At 38.7% G+C, this 22980-nt stretch overlaps 1 protein-coding gene across 6 annotated transcripts; it reads right to left on the bottom strand.

Annotated features, from left to right (window-relative positions):
• Positions 1–645: 645 nt before the first annotated feature.
• On the bottom strand, positions 646–22842 carry LOC101860387. 6 transcript variants are annotated; one of them, XM_035973987.1, is made up of 8 exons: positions 22683–22842; positions 15520–15737; positions 14814–14913; positions 13465–13613; positions 12325–12421; positions 9459–9617; positions 5190–5221; positions 646–2738 (listed from the first exon to the last, which is right to left on the bottom strand). In XM_035973987.1, the coding sequence occupies exons 1-8, from the start codon at positions 22776–22778 to the stop codon at positions 2633–2635; spliced, it is 957 nt and encodes a 318-aa protein (XP_035829880.1). In that variant the 5' UTR covers positions 22779–22842; the 3' UTR covers positions 646–2632. The 6 variants fall into 6 exon arrangements, with proteins under 6 accessions (XP_035829880.1, XP_035829884.1, XP_012947005.1 ...); XM_035973991.1 differs by having other exon boundaries at positions 5151–5221; positions 22787–22842; XM_013091551.2 differs by having other exon boundaries at positions 5151–5221; positions 22541–22841.
• Between the last annotated feature and the right edge of the window lie 138 nt (positions 22843–22980).

Genomic DNA, 22980 nt, shown 5'->3' with positions numbered 1-22980 from the left:
CAGGCATGTGCGGAAAAATGGATCCGAAACTCGAGTACACCACCAACAACTCCCCCCACCCCCCAAAAAACCCCAAAACCAAAAAAAAACCAAACAGGTGTGCTTGTACATTTCTAGACTTACCTGTCCCCACGGTTTTATGCCAAAAACATTTTGAAAATATGCAAACTGAGCCCAAAAATGTGAAATTAGGCGGTTCTGTGTTAATTTTAACTATGATAAAGGAAAATAATCAGAAATTATGCAAAAATGATCAAATTTTGCTAAATTATGCCGGGTGCATAAAATCACCAGGACAGATTTACGAAGAGGAACCCTGTAACAGCAGTTTCCTATTAAATAGGTCACCAGCACAAAGTTGCCAAAGAACAGAATTGCGGTGTCTCTAACCCAGTGGTTAGGTTAAGCTACCAGACCCATAATTGATTGTGAGATTGCATGTCCAGGGGTTCCAGCCTCAGCTCTTTCCGACGTTGTGTCCTTGGGAAAGACACTTTAACTTTAAACAAATTTTCAATTTGGCTCGGTCCTTTGGGAGATGGATGTTAAACTCAGAGGTTCCGTCTCTCTAATAATAGTGTTGGAAGATGTGTTAAACCTCAACCATTTCACCATTTTTGGAAAAGAACAGAAAAATACCCACAATGAGTCTTATATAATGTGTATTTATTCAACAAAACTTGTCAACATTTAAGTGTGTCACAAAACACATCGGAATGCTCAGCTGTACAGATATATGGAAACACAGTATCTCTTGTAACCTAAAATCTTATATTTACATATTAATCTGTTTTATCAGCCGGTGGGAGATTCTTAATTCAAGTAAGATTCAATCAAATTTCAAAAAGCCAAAAGCATGCATAGAGGAAATGTCATTCATTGAAGAAAAAAAACACTCTGAGATACAAAGACAGACACATAAGTATATACCAACTACTCCTTACCTTTTTATCCATCATCCATCAACCTATCTATGTCTATACAATGTAATACAAACTAAGCTATTTACCAACCCATCAACAACTCTATCTATGTATCTGCCTACCTACCTACACATCTATTTATTACCTTCTCCTCTACCTGCCAGTCTATCTATTTAACTGCCTTTCTATCTATTTGTCTGTCCAATTCTCTATCTATCCACCCATCCATCCATCCGTCTATCCAAGAACCGACCGCTATTTACATTGCCATAGCAGCAACATTATCATCTTCAAGTTTTATCGTAACATGTTAAACATGTTTCCAACAGACCAGAAAGCTAAAAAGTACATTGTTTTGTTTGTTTTTTTTCCCCTGGGAAAATTATTTTTGCAGTACCAGGCAAAAGATAGGGCCTTATTTTGTTAGAGAGGGGAAGGGTTGTAAAAAAAAAAAATTGCCTACGAATTATTTCCACATGTATCCTGTATACAAATTGGAAAACATAATACATATACGCAGAATAAGTATCCATGGCATTATGAAGAAAGTATTCAAAATTAGCACCAAGCAACAGAGTAGATTTCGCCTTATAACTCAAATAACTGAAAGAATATAAAATACAAAATACAAACTAGCTTTCTTGCCCAAATGTGTAGCCCAAAATGGCGAAAGGCAGAGGACTACCCAAACCAGAAAGTGCAAGCCATAAGTCCCTAAAACTGTTTCCAGGTGGTCCACCAGTTCCAAAAAGACACAGGTAGGAATTTTACATCCACTGGACATTTCAAATAAAATGTACATTAATGTAAAATAATAAAAGACATAGGCCTACTTTGACCACATACGCCTTCAAAAAGAGAAAAAATGAACAATATGCACGACTGCTCTTTACTCTCCCTCACTCATCTTTGAACTATATAGAGGGGTCATTCCATCCACACTCTTTCAATCATCAAATACATCAACTTTGAAATGGAAAAGAATTCAAAGCTATACAAATTGCAAACTTTCAATCTTTTAAAATGGCAAAAGTAAGGTATATTAAAGCACAAGTGCAGTGCAGAGCACAATAAGGTGACTGCAGCACAAAAATCAGTAGTATAAAAGCATATGAATGAACACATTAGAAAAGAATATTGACTGTACTCGTACTATTGACACACATGGAATTTTAAAACAAATTTGTCTGCGTGCTCATCAACCATATAACAGGTATACCTGAGTGGTACATGTATAATCAGGCACTGAAGAAAGGGCATAAAGAAACCTTCAAGGTGCCTCCAAAGACAGCCACTATCAAGACATGTTCTTTGTTTGGCAGGATTATTCTCTTGACTCTAAATGCTTTACTTATCCACTGACACACACGATAAACATCATTCAGGAGCCAGAGTACTTTGAACCTGCCTGTCAAGGTCATCCCGAGCTGAGTGGGATACAACACTCCAACAGAAAGCTGGAGATACTCCATAATTAATATCGCCTTCTGTATGTGGGAATCGACCTCACACCTTTTGCGTAATAGAATGGGGAAAAAGCCAAGCCATTGCACAACAGACATCAGTCAACAATTTTCCACCTCGTAACATTTTTTTTTTAAATAGAAGATTTGTTAAGTCTCATACAGCCTACAAATATGGCTTTGTACTCTTTTCAACATTTTAATAATACTGCTTTCAGTTCAGTTTTCTATCACACATCATAATCACTAAGAGCCAACTGAGGAGCTGGAAGATGATTTGGAATGGGGAGACTTTGGTTCCATCTCTTTGAGTGCAATGGAAGACTTCCTTCGGGCGATCTCTTTTTTCAGCCTGCAAAAACAAATAAATTTATACATAAATTACATTACTATCAATACCAATCTCTACACTACAGGTTTCCTCATTGACAGCATGGTATAAAGAGATTAAGTAAGAAGACATTCACAGAAAAAAACCTCAAGAAATTTCTCAAATCTACACACACCTAAAAAAAGTAAATGCAAACTACAGAAAGTCTGAGAAAGAGTTGACCCTGTGCCTCCTTATGCTTGTATTAGTTCAAATCATATAAATTTATATACAAGCATACAGTTTTTAAAAATAAAAATCTAAGAAAAAAATTGAAATGAAAAAAAAATGAACGCAAACTAAAAGTCAAGGATAATGGCATAAATGATAACTATTCACGTGTATTTGCAGGATGCCCTTTATCAACCGATATTTCCGGTATTTTTTAGTTACAAACTATGGGAAGCAGCGAGCCAATAGTTGACACACTTGTTTCGTTTCATTAAAAATTTAGTGAAGTTATGAGCGAAACTTTTTGAGCTGTAACGAAGTAAGTCAGCCCCCCAAGAATTGTGATAGATGATTTAATAATAAATTGGGCGCAAAAAAAATTGCGTTACCCGCAGACATAGCCATTTCAAAATAATTGATAAAATTCAAACTATTTGGACAAATTACATGCAGTTCTCTTTTTCTTTGAGAGCATTTCTTTCTTTCTCTTGATGCATTTTAAAATTATGATAACTTTAAATAAATAATAATAATAATAGCATTTGTATAGCGCAAATCCCCGCTCAACAGCAAGCTCTATGCGCTTCACAATCTATACTATTACCCCAGCAGACCTGATCACATTCTGAAACAAAATTAACTTCCTGGGAAGCATACAGTGCAAGCAGCCATTTATAGGCGCTAAAACACTACCATACTAACAAGATCTTTCGCTGTCTATGGCTGGGTACCCATTTCTACCTAGGTGAAGTGAGGAAAATACGTGTAGTGTGCCTTTCCCAAGGACACAACGTCGGGCCCGAGGCTTGAACCCCCGATCCCGCAACCTCACGATTACGAGTCCGGTAGCCTAACCACATTATCACGACTCGCGACATCAGCAGGCCTGTCTCCTCTCCCAGCCGTCATTTGTGTCATGACGCAGTGAAATCAGGCACTCGTCAAAGCAATGAAAGTAAAGAAACAGGCACTCTTCAGCAGGTATGGGAATCTCTATCGAATTCTTGTCCTCTGACTCAACACCTCTCATGCCCTTTAAAAAACATTTCTGTGTGGATTCCACTGGGAAAACGCTGATTAAAGGCCAAAAAAAAGTAAATTTTCAGTCTCTACAGACTCTCAAGCTGAGGAAATAAACCAACTTTGGGTGCCATTTTCTCGCTAATCATATGCTCTAAAATTAATTTTTCGTCATGTAAAGTTATTGGTATCATCTTAAGACTTACTTTCATAGTCTTTTCGTGGTTAACGCTTCAATATACCCCAAAAGTGTCTGGCTGCAATGGTTGTTCGGTGAAAAATAGCTCAGGCTCAAGTGAGTTAAGGTTTTCTCTTTAAGAAAGTAAAAACCATTTTCAGGGAGCCTACTTCGACCAAAATCACTTCTTTACATGAACACAATGAGCAGTTCCAATTTGGCAATAACCTCTCAGAAATAAAATGACATTTTGTAACTTGTAATTGCAATTGTAAAAGAAGAGCTTTTACACCCCCATCGACACAATAAATCATTTAGAAGGAGTATTGCTTCCATTTTGCCAAAAATGGAGATACAGTCAAAACTGTCTAAGAAGACTGTCTCCCATTCAATGTCCAGAAGAAAAGTGGCCCTCTTGCTTAGTGTCATTATAGTTTAGTTTTAGTTTTTGTAGAGGTTTTACGCTGCTCGCAACTGCATAAGGTCTTATGAGCCCCAGAAGATTACAGTATTTACAGGTGTTACAAGAGAGTAACAAACATGAAAAAGAAGAAGGGGAGATAAGGACGATAGATGTTTGATTGATAGGAAAGAAGAAGCAAACCATATTAGAGCACCCGCCAACCACCCTCAGTGTCATTACAATACAAAAACTAAAACAATAAACGAAGAAGAAAATGGATAGTGGTCATTGGTACAGATGATTGTCCAATGCAATTACAAGGCGGTCATTAGAGTTCGAACAGGTTTGACTAAGTACTTGATAAAACCTTCCCCACTCCAGTGAATCTATTTGTATCTTCTGCATGCAACAGCAAAGAGCCTAACAATTACACTATGAACCTGTGTTTTGAAACTGAAGATCAACATAGGGTACAAGTACACACACAAGCACTGGAAAGATAGGTTTTAAAATATAACTGTGAGTGTGTGTGTGTGGGGGGGGGGGGGGGGCATTCCAATGTAAAATCACTGATTAAGCTCAAGCCCAGTAAGTATTTAAAACAATGCACATGACGACCTACCCGTCTACAATGTTCTGACATCTGTTGTTTGATTCATACCTTGACAGGTTAGCTATTTCCGAGGTGGTGTACTGTGGTAGGAAAAAAATAACAAAGTGCTAAAGAAAATGATCTGGTACAAGACAAAAAACTGTTCAGAAATAATATACAGTCACTGTCCACAGGAAAATAATACTCTCTGATTATCTAATAGTGAAAATAGTGTCCTCTGATTATCCACAAAAACAAAGTCCATCCTATACAGTAGTCTCCGCATAAACGCATGATTCTGGGGAGGGCTCCTTAGCGTGTGTTTATACGGAGCATGTGTTTACATGAACCTTTGCAAAGGGAAGAAGGGACGCCTTGATATTCTAGTGACCCCCCTTGGGGATGGGCATGGCTGAAGGACAGACTCGAACTCGATGTAATGATACGCACCATAAAATGTCTGGAACAGATAGCCTAAGAGGAAACTGTTGGTGATAGTCATAGAGATGACGGCCCAGCCAAGTGGCCTCCCAAGCGACCACCCCAGACCATAAATTCATGGACGACATCAAAAGCATAGATCTCTACATTCAAAGAAACATTTCTCTTGTGATTCGTTGAACAAGCACATTATAAGTTCTTTGAGCGCAGCTGATTAGGCTTACTTAATTAATCTTTAATCCTATAGAGGCCTATCTCTAGTGCTTTACAGCATTCACAAGTGAAGCGCATCATAGACTTAAGTCTAACTAAACATTACATGCGGTCACCCAAACATGAGTGGGAAACCTTCTCTCAAAGATGCATTTCCAGTGACCAATCAAAAAACATTTCAGTCCCCCAACCCCCAACATTTCACCGACCAGTCCTAGACCTATGTGTTCTTGGAAAGTCGGGGGTGAAAACACTGCTTTGTTCGACGTGAGGGGCACTCTCACCAAATATCTGGTTTTCTAGGCTTGTCTTGCAAGCTGTGTAGGCTGTAGAGAAAGTTTCCCTTGTCAAGCTTGGCCTGTCGACATGTTTCGTGGATCGGAGCGTGCGTTTAGAGGAAGTGACCGTGTGTTTGTACGTCTAAATCATATAGTTAAAAACTCGTCATATGACGCAAGCGTGCGTTTGGGCAAGCATGCTTTTGAATGGCGTGCGTTTAGGCGGAGACCACAGTATTACAGAAGATGAGTTCAAGTCTTGAGTTATGTTTTTACTTAAGTTCAATCTTACAATACAGGCGACGATGCATTGCAAGTGTCCCTTTCTGTTTTTGGCAGTTTCGCATTGTCAGTGTGTGCAAATATGTGTGTGTCACAGCGGTTATAGAGCGCCCATTTAGTTTTGGCTGGCGCGAGGCAAGCAAGCCCGCGCTTCCCCAGGTCATGGGGTCATTTACCTGCGCCGCCGGGGATTTCCCTAATCAGCCGAACACCGGCAGCGCTCTTGTATTTTTTGCAAAGTTTACCAGCACAGTGAGCCAAAGCTAATGTAAGATGAATATTTTAATAAAGACCACGTAAATATTCAACATATTAAGGAAGAAAATGAAGAAATCGGAAGAACATGGTACATTACACTTAAAAGCTGTGAAGTTCTCAAAAAGGGGACTTAATTTGATAAATGTGTCATGGGTAATCAATTATAAACATCGATTTAAATATGATTGCCCCCAACGAATTCAATCAAATTTGCACACAGGACTGAGAACATAATGAAATTTGTACTGACAAAGGGGCATATGCACGAAGTTTCTGGATCCGTAATTATTCAGGTTTGAAGTTGATTTTTGCAATACTCTTGCTTTGCGACCTTGTTTTTTCATAGCGATATCCACGATACATGTAACTACAGAACAGATCTTTTCTTGCCGATACACTTATGAAAACACAACCTAAACACAAAATACAAAAAGAACACAATATTGCTGGACTGGAGGAATTATCTCATTTTTCCGCTGTAAGCTTTCGTCTTTTGATGGGTGGTGCACACGACAGAGTAGCTCAGGGTGGGTTGGACGTGTTGTGACTGCATCATTGTTTTGACGTGTTTTTCTTTGTCTGTTAGGCCACGGTTGCATGAATGAGCTCACCCCCTTGCTCACCATGGAAGGCCATTCCAAACCCACATTTTTGTATCCAAGGAACGCAGGATGTGTTGTTTGGGGATGACCTTTTCTTTTGATCGATTTTGATTGAGTAGCACGTGTTTTACGGCACTATCGACTCAAGACCTTTTATTTGCCAAATATGTTTCTGTATAAAGACATATATCGTGTGATGCATGACTGAATATGTGGTATTCTCTCTAAAGTGATTGGCTTTCCATGTGCAATTACTGTGTGGATATCTTTGAAGGTGTCTTTTACGTGAACAAATTTCTCTCTCAGAACAATTAATGCGGTGTCTATTATGCTTTGATTTCGTGTACATGCAACTGTTCCTTTTGCTAAAAATGATGCTAGCTGTCTGTACACATGGGCTGTGATGTATTTTTGGCAGTGGCTTCCTATAAATGAACGGCTGTGGTAGGCCTGTGGTGTGATGTTGTGTTGTTTGAGGATGTTATCAAATTCAGAGCAGGCAGGACTTGACCTTGGAATAAGCTCCTCAAACTCTAACTCTGACAGCTGATCATGTACACTAGAACCCTTCCTCTCAAATCTCTCTGCTTCTCGTGGATTATCCGACAAAATCTGACAGCCCTGTAACAATTGAATGTCCTCGTTTTTTTCCAGCCCTCTTTCATTTTTTGCCGTAGATATGCACATTTTGTCCTATTCCAGGCGTGCAATTCTCCATAGATTGATGGGCCAGCTGTACATCTATATCATGTGCCAGCTGTACATCTATATCATGGACCAGCTGTACATCTATATCATGGACCAGCTGTACATCTATATCATGTGCAGCCTCCTCAAGAAGGCGATGATGTTTGAGCACAATGCCCACCATATGATCATGTTGAGTGTGGCTCTCCATGACAAAAATATTGTTAAAATTGACAACGAAATTCAGATGTAGTAGAGGCAAGAAAACTAAAAACAGCAAGGATGAATGTTCAGAGTGGTGGGTTGGTATTTTTAAAAAATCACAGAAAATCATAGAATAACTTCGTGCATTTGAAACTTGCACATGTAAATGAAAATTGTCCCCACAGTTGATACATGAATTTCTGTTTAAATCGTTGGGGGCCGGATTGATATATCTAAATCCAAACTGAAAAAGTTCTAAACATTGAAGATGCCAGTTTGAAAATCACAGACTTACTTAAATCCCTTGTAAAACTGATATAATCGGACTTACAAGAAAACAAGTTATACCGGCCTACAGGTCAAACATAGCACGTTACAATGAAATCTCAATCGGCCTTGTAGCATTTATAGTTTCAGAGTTAGGAGACTTTCAATTCGCACTAAAACGCCATATTTACTACTGCCCCGGCACAGGAGGAGTGACGCTGCGGTCACCCCAATTAACCCCTCTGACAAGTGATTTATGACTATGCGCTGGGCTGTCGGGCGGGGCGGGCAGGGTGGTGAGGATGGTCGGGGAGGAACTGGGGAAGGAAAACTAAGTGAGCGGTCTGGACGGTATTTTATCCGCTGTGGTGTGTGTGTGTGTGCGTGTGTGTGTTTGTGTGTGTGAGTGTGTGTGCGCATGAGTGGGTTTTTTTGGTGTTCCCCCCACCCTTTTTTTTTGGAATTGTACACGTATATGGGGGCGGCGTGCTTGTGCTAGCTGTATGTGTATGTGCATGCACGAACAAAAGTCTTGACTCCAGTCAAGGAAGTTCCAAACGGAGATTAATGTTTAAGGCAACTGAGAAACAAACCAGCCATAAGTAGAACAACAAGAAAGCCAAGCCAGCACATGTGCATCCAAAACCATAACTGATTTACTTCCTTCATTTATTTTTTTTTTAACCCTAAAGCCTAAAGGGTCAAAAACATTTTAACACATCAGAAAACAATCTTGAGTTTGAAATCAACAAATACACTGTCACTAAACAAAGCAACAACAAACAAAACAATAAAAAGTAGAAAGAAAAAAAAGGAAGTTAACAAACAAGAGTGAGATTTATGCCCAGTGCACACTATCAATCCAATTCAGTTGAACTGAGTCGGGCCAGCTCGATTTTTTTCACTATGGAGGGGCAAAAAGTACCATTTTGACACAATTTTATAAAAATTTCCAAATTCAAACACAGAATCTAGGTCTAGTTGTTTTTGGAGGATATAATCAAATTGTGGAAATAAAGGCAGTTTACGCAATTCCTTGAAGGAAAATCCTGGATGGCCTCAACTATGCCAAAGAGTCAAATGAGCCATCGTGCACTCAATATTACCTGAATCAGACTTGCTTGACGCCGGAAGTAGATCTTCCCCTCCTCGTCTGCGTGGATAGGGTGGAGGTTGAGGAGGGAACCCAGACCTCCCGTGGCCTCCCCGTCTGGTTCCCAAGGCAAGATTTTGTACTCGATGACGTAGTCAGAGATGAGTATACCCTGTTTGGGCAGGGGGTGGGGAGGTGGCATATATTTATTGGGTATTTAAGAATAATTATTAAATAATTTAAATATTTATTACGCTCAAACATAATTAGTAGATTTATATATATATATATTTTTTTTTTAATGTTCCTGATTTTTTTAAAATCATCCATTTTGTAGCACCAAGCGATAATCTAAACTCAAGAACTCACAGATAGTATGGGCACATAATTTAATTTCTGCTAACCAATTGCAGCAAGTAGAGCAATAAAAGTTATCTTTGTTTCAGAGAGCAGGATTAGTTACAGGCCTTTTCATTGCAGTTGTAACACTGTTGTATCTTTCTTATCTCCTTCTCTATGATAACATCAATCCACGCCAATAAGGGTTGTCCGTCAGTTCCAGACTTTTGGAGGATTTAACTCATTTGAGCCTATTCCAATTTATTTACACAATGCCCCGCTGGCCCGTGCCCTAATCCCATGTATTTATAGAACGCTCTTTATTGATCAATATCTCCGTTGTTTTTTTGTTACAAGCCACGCGAAGCAACGGGCCAACAGTTCAACAACTTATTTCGTTTCGTAAAAAATTTTGTGAGGTTATATGCGATACTTTTTTAGCTGCACCGGATTAAGCCAGTCATTCCCGCACAGCGATAAATGATTTGATTATAAATTGGGCCAAAAAAAAAATTGCTTTACCCCCAGACATTGCCATTTCAAAATATTGATAAAATAAAAACTATTTGGACAAATTAGATGCAGTTTTCTTTTTCTTTTTCTGTGAGAGTATTTCTTTCTTTCTTTAGTTGCATAAAAAAAAAAATTAAGACAGTTTTCAATCTTTTTGTGGTCAACGATTCAATATACCCCAAAACTATCAGGCTACAATGGTAGTTGGGTGAAAAATAGCTCATGCTTAAGTGAGTTTAACGATTAAATAAATATTTGGACTAAACTGTCCTTGAATAAAGTTGCATATAGGCAGCACATTTTAACTCACAGACACTTTACAATTAACTATCGAACGTGAAAATACCGACAGTAGAACCACCCCCCCCCCCAAAACAAAAACAAACAATAGCAATAATAAAAATTAACACTAAAATAAAAACCCAGTACTTTTACCAACTTGAAACAATAGCACAGAAAGAACTGATAAATCTACGTCTCCATCCATCAAAATATAAATTGAGCCTATTGAATATTCCAAATTTCAAATTACTCGAAAGCCTCCTTCTTCCCTCCTTTTATGCGCCACCTATTCAATGTATTAGCCTTGTGTAAGACCATATCATCACCTATTATTCAAATTAAGGTTCTGTATAATGTTTTGGTTTAGGCTTACACTATTTCAAAACTGAAAAGCTATTTATCATTAAAAGTAAAAGAGGTGATGCCTCTTGGGACCTCTAATTTGCCATCAATACCCTCGGTCATAGTCAAACTGGAAACAATGCCTACTCCCAAAACAACCAAATTCAAGAACATCTTATGGGATTTGTTTTAGAGTTTTACAGCACTTGCAATACAATAAGGTCATATAAGAGCCGAAGATTAGAGGTGTTACAAGAGAGTTACAGCACACAAAAAAGAAGGAGGGGAGATAAGGACGATAGATGTTTGATAGGAAAGAAGGAGCAAACCACACCAGAGAACCCAACAATCATCCACTCTAATGGGATTCGACCAGTTTCATACACATCATAGTCACAAGTGATAGAAACTGAGATAACAGCAGACAAGATGTCTTTGGACAGGCCACAAAACACACAAGAGGAGGAAAACATGTAGAAAGTAAGAACACCACTTAATGAATAATATGGTTAACTTAACAGCAAACTAAATAAAATTAGCTGGACAACAGAAAGAAACAAGAGAAGCAAACTAGTATAACCAAAGATAAAGCCAAAGCAATTTAGTCCAATACACCAAAAAAGCAGAATTATTTAGTTCGTCATGCCAATTACCATCACTTAGTTGCACATGATATCAAGTAGACAGAATAGAAGCGCCCCCCCAAAAAAAACAACAAAAAAAAAACAAACAAAACAACAACAACAACAAAAACCTCAAACCCCACAACATACAAATAAGAAAGAAAAAAAACATAAACAAAGGCAAGCAAAACACCTCATGAATTCAAGCTTAGAAAACAATTTAAAAATGGACATCTTATAACAGTAGAAATTCTCAGAAAGACTAAACAGACGTGACTGAACCAGCATCTGTGATGTAGCAGTTAGGCACTTCACTGGAGCACGCTGGAGACCAGAGTTTGATTCCCGAGAGGAAAGGATTTCTTTTGAGTACCTCAGTCTTTCTGCTGGGATGTTGTATCCCTCCCTGCTCGGGTTAGCCCTGCTAAGTAGGGTCAGAAGTTTGCCTCCTAAATGATCTCAATTGTGTCAAGGGGGGCATAAAAACACCTGAATTATATAATAAGACCGATAATAATACTAAATAATGAATACCATTTATCACTACCACACATCCCCGTTCAACAGCAAGCTTTAACTATTTCACATTCTATATTATCAACGGATTAATCGTGTTTGGTTTAAGCTGATTCCAGTGAAATCAATTGCTATTATATCTACTAAATCTAGCCAGGGACAGATTGAAATAAAAGAAACACTAAGAAGAGGTAAAACAATCAGACAGCTCAATAGAAAACTCCAACAAACCACTACGCCGCACAAAATAACTGTCCTACTCACATGTTCAAACTGGGCCATCATGTCTTTGTCACACCAGCAATAGTGAGGGGTCCTGTACTTGTGCGGCTGTTTGCGTTCCTCCTCATTCACCACCTCCCTGAAGGAAAAAAAAGAAGAAAAAAGAAAATAGCAAATACATAGATAATGGACAAAAGGAAATGCAGCCTATCAAACTGAGATAATATTACACACACTTATCAGAGTGAAAAGCAGTGGAACAGTCTTCAAAGGTAAAATATTGACAAATTCAATTTATCAATTTTTTATAGGTTTATATATTCACTATTTTTTTTTAGAACAAACTTAAGCATTATCCATATATATGCACTCTATTGAAAATGTCTATTAACCCTTTCAGCCTCAGCCATTTTTGTGCACTCCCTAACCCCAGTCCTAGCCAACACAGCAGTATTTCAGAAAAAGAGGCTTGCATTCTAAAAAGTGAAGTAGTATCTTTGTAATGAAGTATAAATGATAGAATATAACAATGTTTAAAGGCAAGTAAACAAATAATATGAAAATTAAAGTTTAATTAGGTTCACTAATTTTGAAAAAATGCGCAAATTCGGTACACCCTGAAACTGAGCATACGTTCTTGGGGCGGTGGGAGGTACAAGTGCTGCTGAAAATATACACACATGGGGCTGGAAGCTGTCAATTTCGGCACATAAAGCTATGAGAGCACATTTATGTAACTGCACATAGACACACGTTTTATTTTCGTTTCAAGTGATTTTATGTTCATTTAGACATCAATATGTCATTCAAAAGCTGAGGAGTAAAGAATCAGGAAAACGCAAGTCAAAACATAACTTTAACCCTTTGAGCCCTGACCTCCTAAGGCTACCGTGCCCCTCTGACTGAGCTCCTGAGCGATTCACGCCTATATTACTCTCACATCAATATCGTGAGAATCACACTCCATATCCCACTCAAGGTAGATCTAGTCCTCGTCATTACCAGCCTCTAATTTAGAAAGATCTTCAATATAATCAATAATGTCCTGGGTAGCAAACACTGTTTTCATTGTACATTTCCAAGATGGGCCAGGTTGGGGATAAGGTCTCGCTCGCTGGTGCACCGTTGGCTAGCCATACGGGCAATTTTACGTGCCACCGGCGTACCATCGCTAAAACCTACTTGGTATCGAATTTGGACATCTCCAGTCTCTCCTCCTCTGTGAGGGAAGCACCAAGCACGGGTACAAACTTCACCTTGTATCGTCGCTGATCTACTGGTGGGGAGTAGCGGGACATGAGGTCATGCATGGCTCCCACAATGTGATCTCTCTGAAATGAATGATGGCAATGATTGTAATATTTCATACCTCCGTCGACACAATAAATACTATTTCATGGGCGGGCAGCTTTAAAGCTGTTACAGATGCCATGTACGTACAATGTCTGTGACCTGAAAGGGACAAGCAAACAACACAGGGCAGGATGGGCTGATCTGCATACAGCAGTAAAAAACAAGAATGAATTGAATGCCCTTGTCAACACAGTAAGGTCATTTGAGGGGTGGAATCACAAGATCTAACATAATTCCTCTATAGATAGATCCGAGCCGTATGGGTGGGTATGGACCTTGAAACTCCCCTATAAAGTGAGGATAGAATCCACAATGAATGGTGGTTATTCTGTCCTTGCACCCTGACTCTTACATGCAGACACAATTCGCATGAAGACATAATTTGCATGCAGACAAAATTTGTAGAACAAATGTTTATCGTCTGCCAGCTGCTAAAAAATGCTAAGCCAAAAATTTGTATTCTTTCTTATTGCAGTTTCTTAAGCTAAGGTATCAATTGCTTGGGCTCAGGAAATATTTGTCAAAATTCACATTCTACATGTTGAAAAAAGAAAGAAAAACAAATAATACAGGCACGCGGCACAACTGTTAAAAGAACACGGCGCTCGCAACTGCATAAGGTCATATGAGCGCCAGAAGATTAGAGGTGTTACAAGAGAGTAACAAACATAAAAAAGAAGAAGGGGAGATAAGGACGATAGATGTTTGACAGGAAAGAAGAAGCAAACCACACCAGAGCACCCGCCAACCACCCATATATTTTCTCTCTCCCGTAAAATTGTGCATTTTAGAGCTATAACATTTAAACATCTTGCCAACATTATGTTCATTCAGCTGAGATATCAGCAATCCATATAATTCTTCAACAAAAACAGAAATAATAATAACAATAATATAATAATAATAATAATGATAATAATAATAATAATATATGACATTTAGCACTCAACCCCAATTAAGGCACACAGGCTCTGAGTGCTTTACAAAACAACACTAACACATAGTGCATTGTGTTCTGACTAGAAATCTTTCTCTTAATATGTAATTTTAAAATATAAAAGACTTAAGGTGACATTTGAATGAATAAAAAGATTTGATCTCTCATAATTAAACTACAGGGTGAAGCATTCCAGGTGTTGGAACCAAGTTATAAATGCTGTTCTACCCATTCTTTTTACCTGATATTGTGTCAGTTTCAGTCCATGGATTTCGCCGTTGTCCACAATACCACAATACACTGTCCCACCCATCCCAGTGTTGAGAAAGCCGCAGAGATTCCTGAAAAAAAAGAAGTGATCCTTTGAAGTTTTAGCTCTACTATTATCTACACAAGGGATATCTCATTTTGAAAGACAAACGCTTGGTAACTAAAGGTCTATATACAATGTAAAAAAAAAGATAAGGAAAATTCAAATGCCACTCAGCTTCAAACCTAAAACTTCTACATACTTGAGTAGCCAAATAGGTGATAACAACAAACCTCCCACCCCAAAAAAAGAAAATGTTTAAATTGATTTGTGAATTATTTAAATATGCATGGATTTAATCTTTAAAAATTTTTAAATTAGATCTAATCGTGTTTATTTTGGCCTTTCACTTCAAAGACTATTGTATTTATGAACAATTAGTCTTCATACCTCTCTATGTAGCGTCCAGAAATTGCCCTATCCTTCATCCTCTTTATACTATCTTACCACAGACATTATCTTTCCTATGGTCTCCAAATAGAGCTACTTATTGCATAGTTTAGTCACTGAAAGTCACATGTTTTCTTCTATATCTGTACAGTGGCCCAAAGAAAGCTTTATAACCTGAAGCATGGCCTTAAGCCTAAATGATTGTGCATGACAGACTTTTATATATATCAACAAGACTACATAGTACCTGGACACAGACTTGCGACTCCCCTTTTCATGTTTTTTATCCATCGACCACCAAGGCATGTCATCTTTGCTCAGATTTCTATGTCCTTTGAATTCATGGGTTGTGTCTTCCTCAAAAGGGGCTTTGGTGAACTTGACATAATATTTCTTCTGTCTGCTAACATCCTTGACGTCAGCCATTTTAAGCTTTACGAAAAGTTTGTACAAAGACTGTGCAACCTGGAGACATATAATAAATATAGTAACAATGAAGAAATATATTTAATTTCTCCCCCCCAAAAAGTTGTCTATTGCTTTAATAAACAAACAAAGGAGCAGTAAATTTTTGTGGTTAATGTTAATGAGGTTAAGATCATGTTTAAACATCTGAAAGCTCACAAAGCGAGAGGACCCGATGGAGTAAAAAGTAAAATTATTAAAATGTGTTCTACTCAGTTATCTCCCATTTACACTGATATTTTCAACATATGTCTTTGAAAGAACGAATAATACCACTCTCGTGGAAAAGCTCTGAAATAATTCCTATCCCAAAGAAACAATCAATACAAAATTTGAATGACCTAAGACCTGTGGCTTTAACATCTGTCCTTAGAAAATGTTTAGAAAAACTGGTTCTGAAATAACTGAAGAAATCAACAGAAGACACACAGGATAACATGCAATTAGCCTATTGTGCCAAGAGGGGCGAAGAGGATGCCATTCGTGTGTTTTTAAATAACATCTACAAACACATAGACACACCAAGAAATTACTGCAGGACGCTTTTTGCTGATTTTTCATCTGCTTTCAACACAATCCAACCCCACATTATAATGGTTTCCAAATTAATTCATATGAACATTAACAAGAACATTATTGCTTGGATTCTTGAGTTCTTAACCAATCAACCTCAATTTATAAAATTAAACGGTGTAAAATCCTACCTAACATTCACGAACACCGAAACGCCCCAAGGTTGTGTGATCTCCCCTGTCTTGTTTACGCTCTACACCAACGACTGTACTTTAGATAGCAAAAACATCAAACTAATAAAATTTGCAGATGATTCCACTCTATGAGGCCTTATAACAAAAAACAAAAATGAATACAGGGACGCTGTAAATGTAATTACAAATTGGTGTGACAACCATTTCCTTTTACTAAATGTAAAAAAGACAAAGGAATTAATAATAGACTTTAGAGTAAAGAAAGATCAATTGCAACCACTATTTATTAGAGATGAGGAGGTGGAGGTGGTAAGCTCTTACAAGTATCTTGGAATAACCATTGATAATAAGCTTCTTCTTCTTCATCTTCTTCTTAATATTTACCATTATAATAATATATTGAATGTTCCCTCCACTTCTATCATGATTCAAAAATTAGATTATGTTAAGTACCATACAAAAAGTACTGAAAGCGCTACGTTTCTTGTCATCATTCCTCGCCTTAATTATCTACTCCTCCTCCATCTCGATTTCACTTCACGACAAAAAGGGCCCATCTACATAAAATTTAACCCCCCCCCCCTTTCTCTTTCTGCCCATCTGTTTGTATGTTTTAATACGCACAAACATTTCATTTGAAATACAAAATTGACATTGTTTCAGTTAAATGATGGAAGGGGCTATCCGTACTTAATCACGGCTAGTCGGCTGGGCTAGCCGTACTTATATGATGGCTAGATTGACAAACAATAAGAAAGACGCCTACTGAATTGTAAATAAATTTATTTTAGTTTGCAATACCTAAAGTATTTGTACTTGAGACGAAACCAAAAGGTGATTTACTGACAGCGCACATATTTTAATTAAACCTGAATAATTACTAAAGACAGGGTGTCCAGCAATATTTCCTTAAAAATTTTTACTACCTGGAAAAAAATGTTACTACCCAGCAAATCAAGCCCCACACCAACTCAAAAAAGAGAGTTCATTTGCGCCACCAATAACATATAGAAAAATCTATTATTATTACATAATATATGGAATGAAAATAACACAATGAAGTCCAGTCGACAAAATAGAGGATGGACAGACTATAGCAGACTATAGAAAGCTTGCTCGCCGCTAGATTTAGTTTTAGTTTTAGTTTTAGTAAGGATTTTACGGCGCTCACAACTGCACAAGGTCATATGAGCAACAAGGTGTGGATGTCAATAGAGAAGTCCAAAAGGGGAATCAGGCATTTCTGCTCATCTCTCTTGCCCCAACAGCTCAAAGTCTGCTTCGACTATCAAGGCACTCTGGAAATAGTAGTTTTCAAGAGTGACAAACATGCATACAAAAGAAGTAGAGGAAAATGATGATAGTAAGGAAGAGGAAAGAAAAAGCAGTAGTTCCTCATATGTTGTTCCGGCACTGTATGAGCATGACATTGATAAACGAGCCCATATTTACAATTCTACTGTGCATAAGAAAATGATCCTCCCTTTGGAAATAGCCTAAAGACGCTTCAGTCAATAGCACTGCCTGGTGGCGGTGGGGGTAGATTTAGACCTACTATTGTGTGCACACAGGGTGATTGCTAAAGTGGCTTCTCAATTTTCCAGGTGGTCATCCATTTTCAAGGCCATGTTACATAACAATACGCACACACACACCCACATACAGGTAAAAAGTAAAATATATCCAGTCTGTCAAAAACCAGTCTGGATGTCATGACTCATATTATGAACGTGAAAGACAAAAATTATCGCTCAAACTCAAAGTAAAGCACAAACTTGAATGGCTTGAGTAGACCTAGGCACTGTGAGAGTTGTAAGAACAGTGGGAAGACAAGATGCAGTGACACAGAAAATCTGCCAGTCTAGAACAGAAAGCTACAATATTGTTTATAATAATTTACTATCACCCACCCAATGAAACACTAAAGGTGGGTTCAATAAAGCGGCGTACACGGTATGAAGGATCCCGATTCCACATATGGCCTGCACCAACCCGCGTTTTGCAGAGGGCTCTAAATCTATTCAAAATTCTTAAACTTGCTTTCAAGTTTTAGTCCTCTGGTGTTGCTTACAGCACCCCCCGGAGTATCTTAAAAAAAAATAATAATCCCCTCACCCATTCTGTCGTCCTATACTTCGCAACACTCAGACTTTGAATAAACTTTGGCGACCCCAAAAAAACGCCACTGCTCACATGAATGCATGCAGGTTCACTGACCGGTCATGATGGCGAGCCCGACAATCTATAAACCAGACGATGCTTGTACTTTCTTTTCTTCCCCCTCCTGCCACACACACACACACAAGTGACAGCACAGTGACAAGTCTGAGTATTGATTGAATTTCATTTGCATGGCGACACAGCGTTTATACTGCATAACCTGCATGTCACAAATGTTGCGTTCTCAGTCTATCGCCGGGAAATTTCTGGGTGGTAACGAAAGCGAAAGTAGATCTTGATTTTTCCCGATGGAGCCTCGGTGTCACATACACTTCCGCCTGCCGCCATAGCTGCCTTTTTGCGTGAAACGTACTCTCGGGGCGGGGAAAGGTGAGCGAAAATTAATATACAATTGCGACTGGCAAAAACGGAGTCATGTACCACGGCTAGGGTTCACTGAAAAGTCTTGCTGGTTTCATTACTCCGTACGCAGGTAAATTTACGACGGTTAACCAAATGTTTACTATCATCACGACTCATTTTCTACCATTTACGACCTTTGCGACCAGGGTGCCAAATTTACGACTTTACGACCTTGCTGGACACCCTGTAATGAGACCTGTGTACTCAGCAGGTTTCTATATAGGGCCTAAGATAAGTACGGTTAGACTAGCTGGCTAGCCGTACTTAATGATGGCTGAATTGTAAATGAAATTTTGGTTTGCAATTCCTAAAGATGTGTATTTCAGACGAAACCAAAAGGTGCCTTACTACTAACATCATGCATGTATTCTAAACCTTTTACAAACTAGATCTAATGAGACCTGTGTACTCAACAGGTTTCGGTCAGTATAGGGCCAAACCTAGATCTAATTACGGCTAGACTGCCAAGCTAGCCATACTTAAGTAAGGCAGTACGGCCAAGGTAGCCCCGTAGCCACTTCGTTAAATGATTACATTTAGCATTGTTTGGTGAGTATTTGGTGTTTTGGTGAGCTTCAAGGAGTTTTTTTTTGGGGGGGGGTAGGCCCTAAGTGTTTACGGCGCTTGCAACTGCATAAGGTCATATGAGTGCGCAGGACACACCTAGAATATTTTCAGTTGGTAGGAAAGTTTAAATTTTGCCAGGGTGGCGGCTGAAACCTACTCTTATATATTATCGATTTTAGACCACCAAGGGATCTTTAACATGCGCAACTTGCACACTTGCCCTCCGAGAATTTTCGCCTTTGTCTGAGAAGGCTAGGTTTAGATCTTTCCTACCAGAAGATAAAGGGTGCGGCTGAAAGACAGCAGTAAGAAGAAGCCAAGGAGTAGCAGTAGAAAAGCTGCAAAAAGAGTCAGGAGCCAAGAGGAGGGGGCAAAGTAGGTGAGGGGGTGGGTGCAGAAAGAGGAGACAAAAGCAGATGACAGAACATTGCTAGAGAGCAGAAAAGGAGGTGAAAGGAGACAATTTTAGAGAAGAAAATTTTTCGGTCGCTACCCTGATTTGAAACTGGGACCTTTGAAAGAGAGGCCAACACCTTAACCTCTAGGCCACGAGAGCCCCCATTCCATAAGCTTTGTGTTTGTGAGTTTCGGTAAAAAGACATCTAATTTAGATCTAGATCTAGGGCCTACCGAGAATAACGGGTCATGAGCTATTCTCACCAGGCACAAGGGGTGAGAATTATAGACTAGGTGGCCTTTTGGCTATTCTCACCCGGTGTGCGTTCACCGTGATAGATAGCCTAGGCCAACCAGTGTAGCGTTCACCGTGAACCACAGAATTCTACACTGTGATAACAGAAGTGTAGAATTCTGTTTTGTGAACAAACGTTCCAGCGCTCTTGTGAAGCGTGCAATTTTGTTTGTGGGCAGTGAGAGAGAGAGAGAGAAGTTGTGCAGGAACTTCCAGGCAAACAAAATGGCGACCCGCGTAGTTTGGCTCGATTCGAAACTAAAAATAGCCGTAGCATCTTTGTAGATTACCAACTTAATTTACTTGTGTTTTAACATCATTTTTTATCTTTGTTTTGGTCAATTTGATCGTCCACACCGATAGACAGTATTCAGAAAGAGACGGAGAGAGAGAGAGAGAGAGAGAGAGAGAGAGAGAGAGAGAGAGAGAGAGAGAAGATCTTACGAGAACTTCCAGGCAAAACAAAATTGCGACCCACGTAGTTCGGCTCGATTAGAAAAGTTAAATAGCCATAGTATCTTTGTAGATGATCAAATTCGCTTACTTATATTTATATTTGTGCTATAACGTCATTTTTTTCTTTGCTTTTGTCAATTTGATCATCCACACCGATAGACAGTATTCCGAAATTAGGAAAAACAGGTCTTGTTTAAAACCGGGTGAGAATAGCCAACTTTGGCAAGTCTCACCTGGGGTGAGAGGTCGATCGTGTTTTTAGTCTCACCCCGTGTGAGGATAGCCACTTCCTTAAAATATATGCCTTCTAGATTTAGATTAGATCTATACTATCTATTAACTAGATCTAGAGTCTAACCGCATCACCGCGCATCTGTTTGGGTGCGCAACCCCCGGTCTCCTGCTTTGTTTTGGATAAGAACAGCGAAAACGAGGTCACTTTCTGTGAGCATGCGCAGAATGCAGCTTATTTCACTTTCATTTTGGAGGTTCCTGTCAACACACGTGACTCTACGGTGTCGGAAAGTTTTGCCCCTTCATATTGATGGTTTTCGTAACCGGTATCGGTGAATTTACTAAGCGCTTGAGTAGTCGATTATTTAGCACATCTAGTTAATCTAGCTCTAATGTATCGTAGAATGTATACTAGAATCGATAAATACTATCGCAGGCTGCTTCTTAATGCCCAGGAACATGCCAGATAGGGTTGCGCACTGAAGCAGACCAAATTTGTGCAGTCCGTTTCAGTGCACAATATATCAGCTTTTTTGCTATTTGGCATTGATAGTGTGGCTTCTAGGCCCTTTGGTTGTTTTACAATTAAGTTATTTCTTTATGACCTGCATTGTGCACTGAAACAGACTGTTTTCCTTCCATTTGGATGCATTATATTGCCATTGGAAGATGATCAGTTAATGTATTCATGTCAAAATTAATTAATACGGAAATTTAATCTTCAAAATGTTCAATTTCTTCTTTTCATGTCTTTTTCTTCTTCTTGTTTGTCCTTTTCCTTTAAGAATACTAGTCTAGGTATAGTCTAATTCTTGTTTTCTTCTTTCACCTCCTTGTGTCCACAGCGCCTTTCTTTTTCAATTTCTTCTTTTCACTTCTTTTTCTTCTTCTTTTTTGTCCTTTTCCTTTAAAAATACTAGTCTACGTATAGTCTAATTCTTGTTTTCTTCTTTCACCATCTTGTGTCCACAGCACCTTTCTTTTATCCATTATCAAAACACATACACAGTATAAGGAAATCTCCTGTCAGGGGGCGCACAGCTCCCAAAAAGAACACGCCTCATTGACCTTGGCCTTCCGTTATGGTCAGTACAGGAACTTCTTGCAAGGAAAAGAAGACAAGGCCAGGATAGAGAAAGATGAAAAGTGTCAGAAAAGAGCTAGATCTAGATCTAGAGCTGTAAACATGGTACTATTGCGCACTCAACCAGACGATGTTGCACCAAACAGACACCTTGCGCATCCCAGACACATGTTACCACACAAACACCACCACAACATATAGGAATTTTAAACTGCTGTTACAGTAATGCACTACAACGTATAGAGAGGAAGTTTTTGTAACTTCGGGTGAAAAAATCATGAAGATCGACCTGTAACTTCCAGAGATATCCACAAAAGATCGTAAATTACTGTATATCGCACCATACAGTGGTCCACAGGATTAACTCTAACATGTAAAAATTAAGTAAGTTTTAACTTATAAATCTGAATTAATCTAAGTTTGGAAAAGCCGATAGAATCTGGATATTACATGATGTATTTCAATTAATATCTAGATCTACCTGGCCTTTAAAACCTGAGCACTGATATGCTGACTGAGGTACCGCCGGCCCAACAAAACCTGACGGAAAGATCTGGAGACTGGAGGGGTAGGCTACTGGCACGTACCCTAACCGCCAAAAAGTGAAATGATTTGTTTCCTACTTTTTTAGTAAATGATAGCCTACACAAGTGTTGGCCTTCTGGCAGAAACTGGTAGAAAAGCAACAAGTATGACAATAACAAACTAGCAAGCGGCATGAGCACACCCCTTTACTCCTGTAACATTGTTGTTATTGTCACCTTCCAGCTTCCGGTTGAAACAGAAACTAGCCAGGATCTAGATCTAGATCTAGATCTAGTTAAGACTGTAGAACTAATTTTACCTGGTTCGTACTTTCATATGTTTTAAAATAATTTTTCTCTGCACATATATTTGACTCTGACAAATGGTTTTCCGTCT

Source organism: Aplysia californica, unplaced genomic scaffold (genome assembly GCF_000002075.1).
Source record: "Aplysia californica isolate F4 #8 unplaced genomic scaffold, AplCal3.0 scaffold00040, whole genome shotgun sequence".
In the NCBI taxonomy this organism is placed as follows: domain Eukaryota; kingdom Metazoa; phylum Mollusca; class Gastropoda; order Aplysiida; family Aplysiidae; genus Aplysia; species Aplysia californica.
The sequence above is the reverse complement of the archived record's forward strand: the minus strand, read 5'-3'. Positions and strand labels throughout refer to the sequence as shown.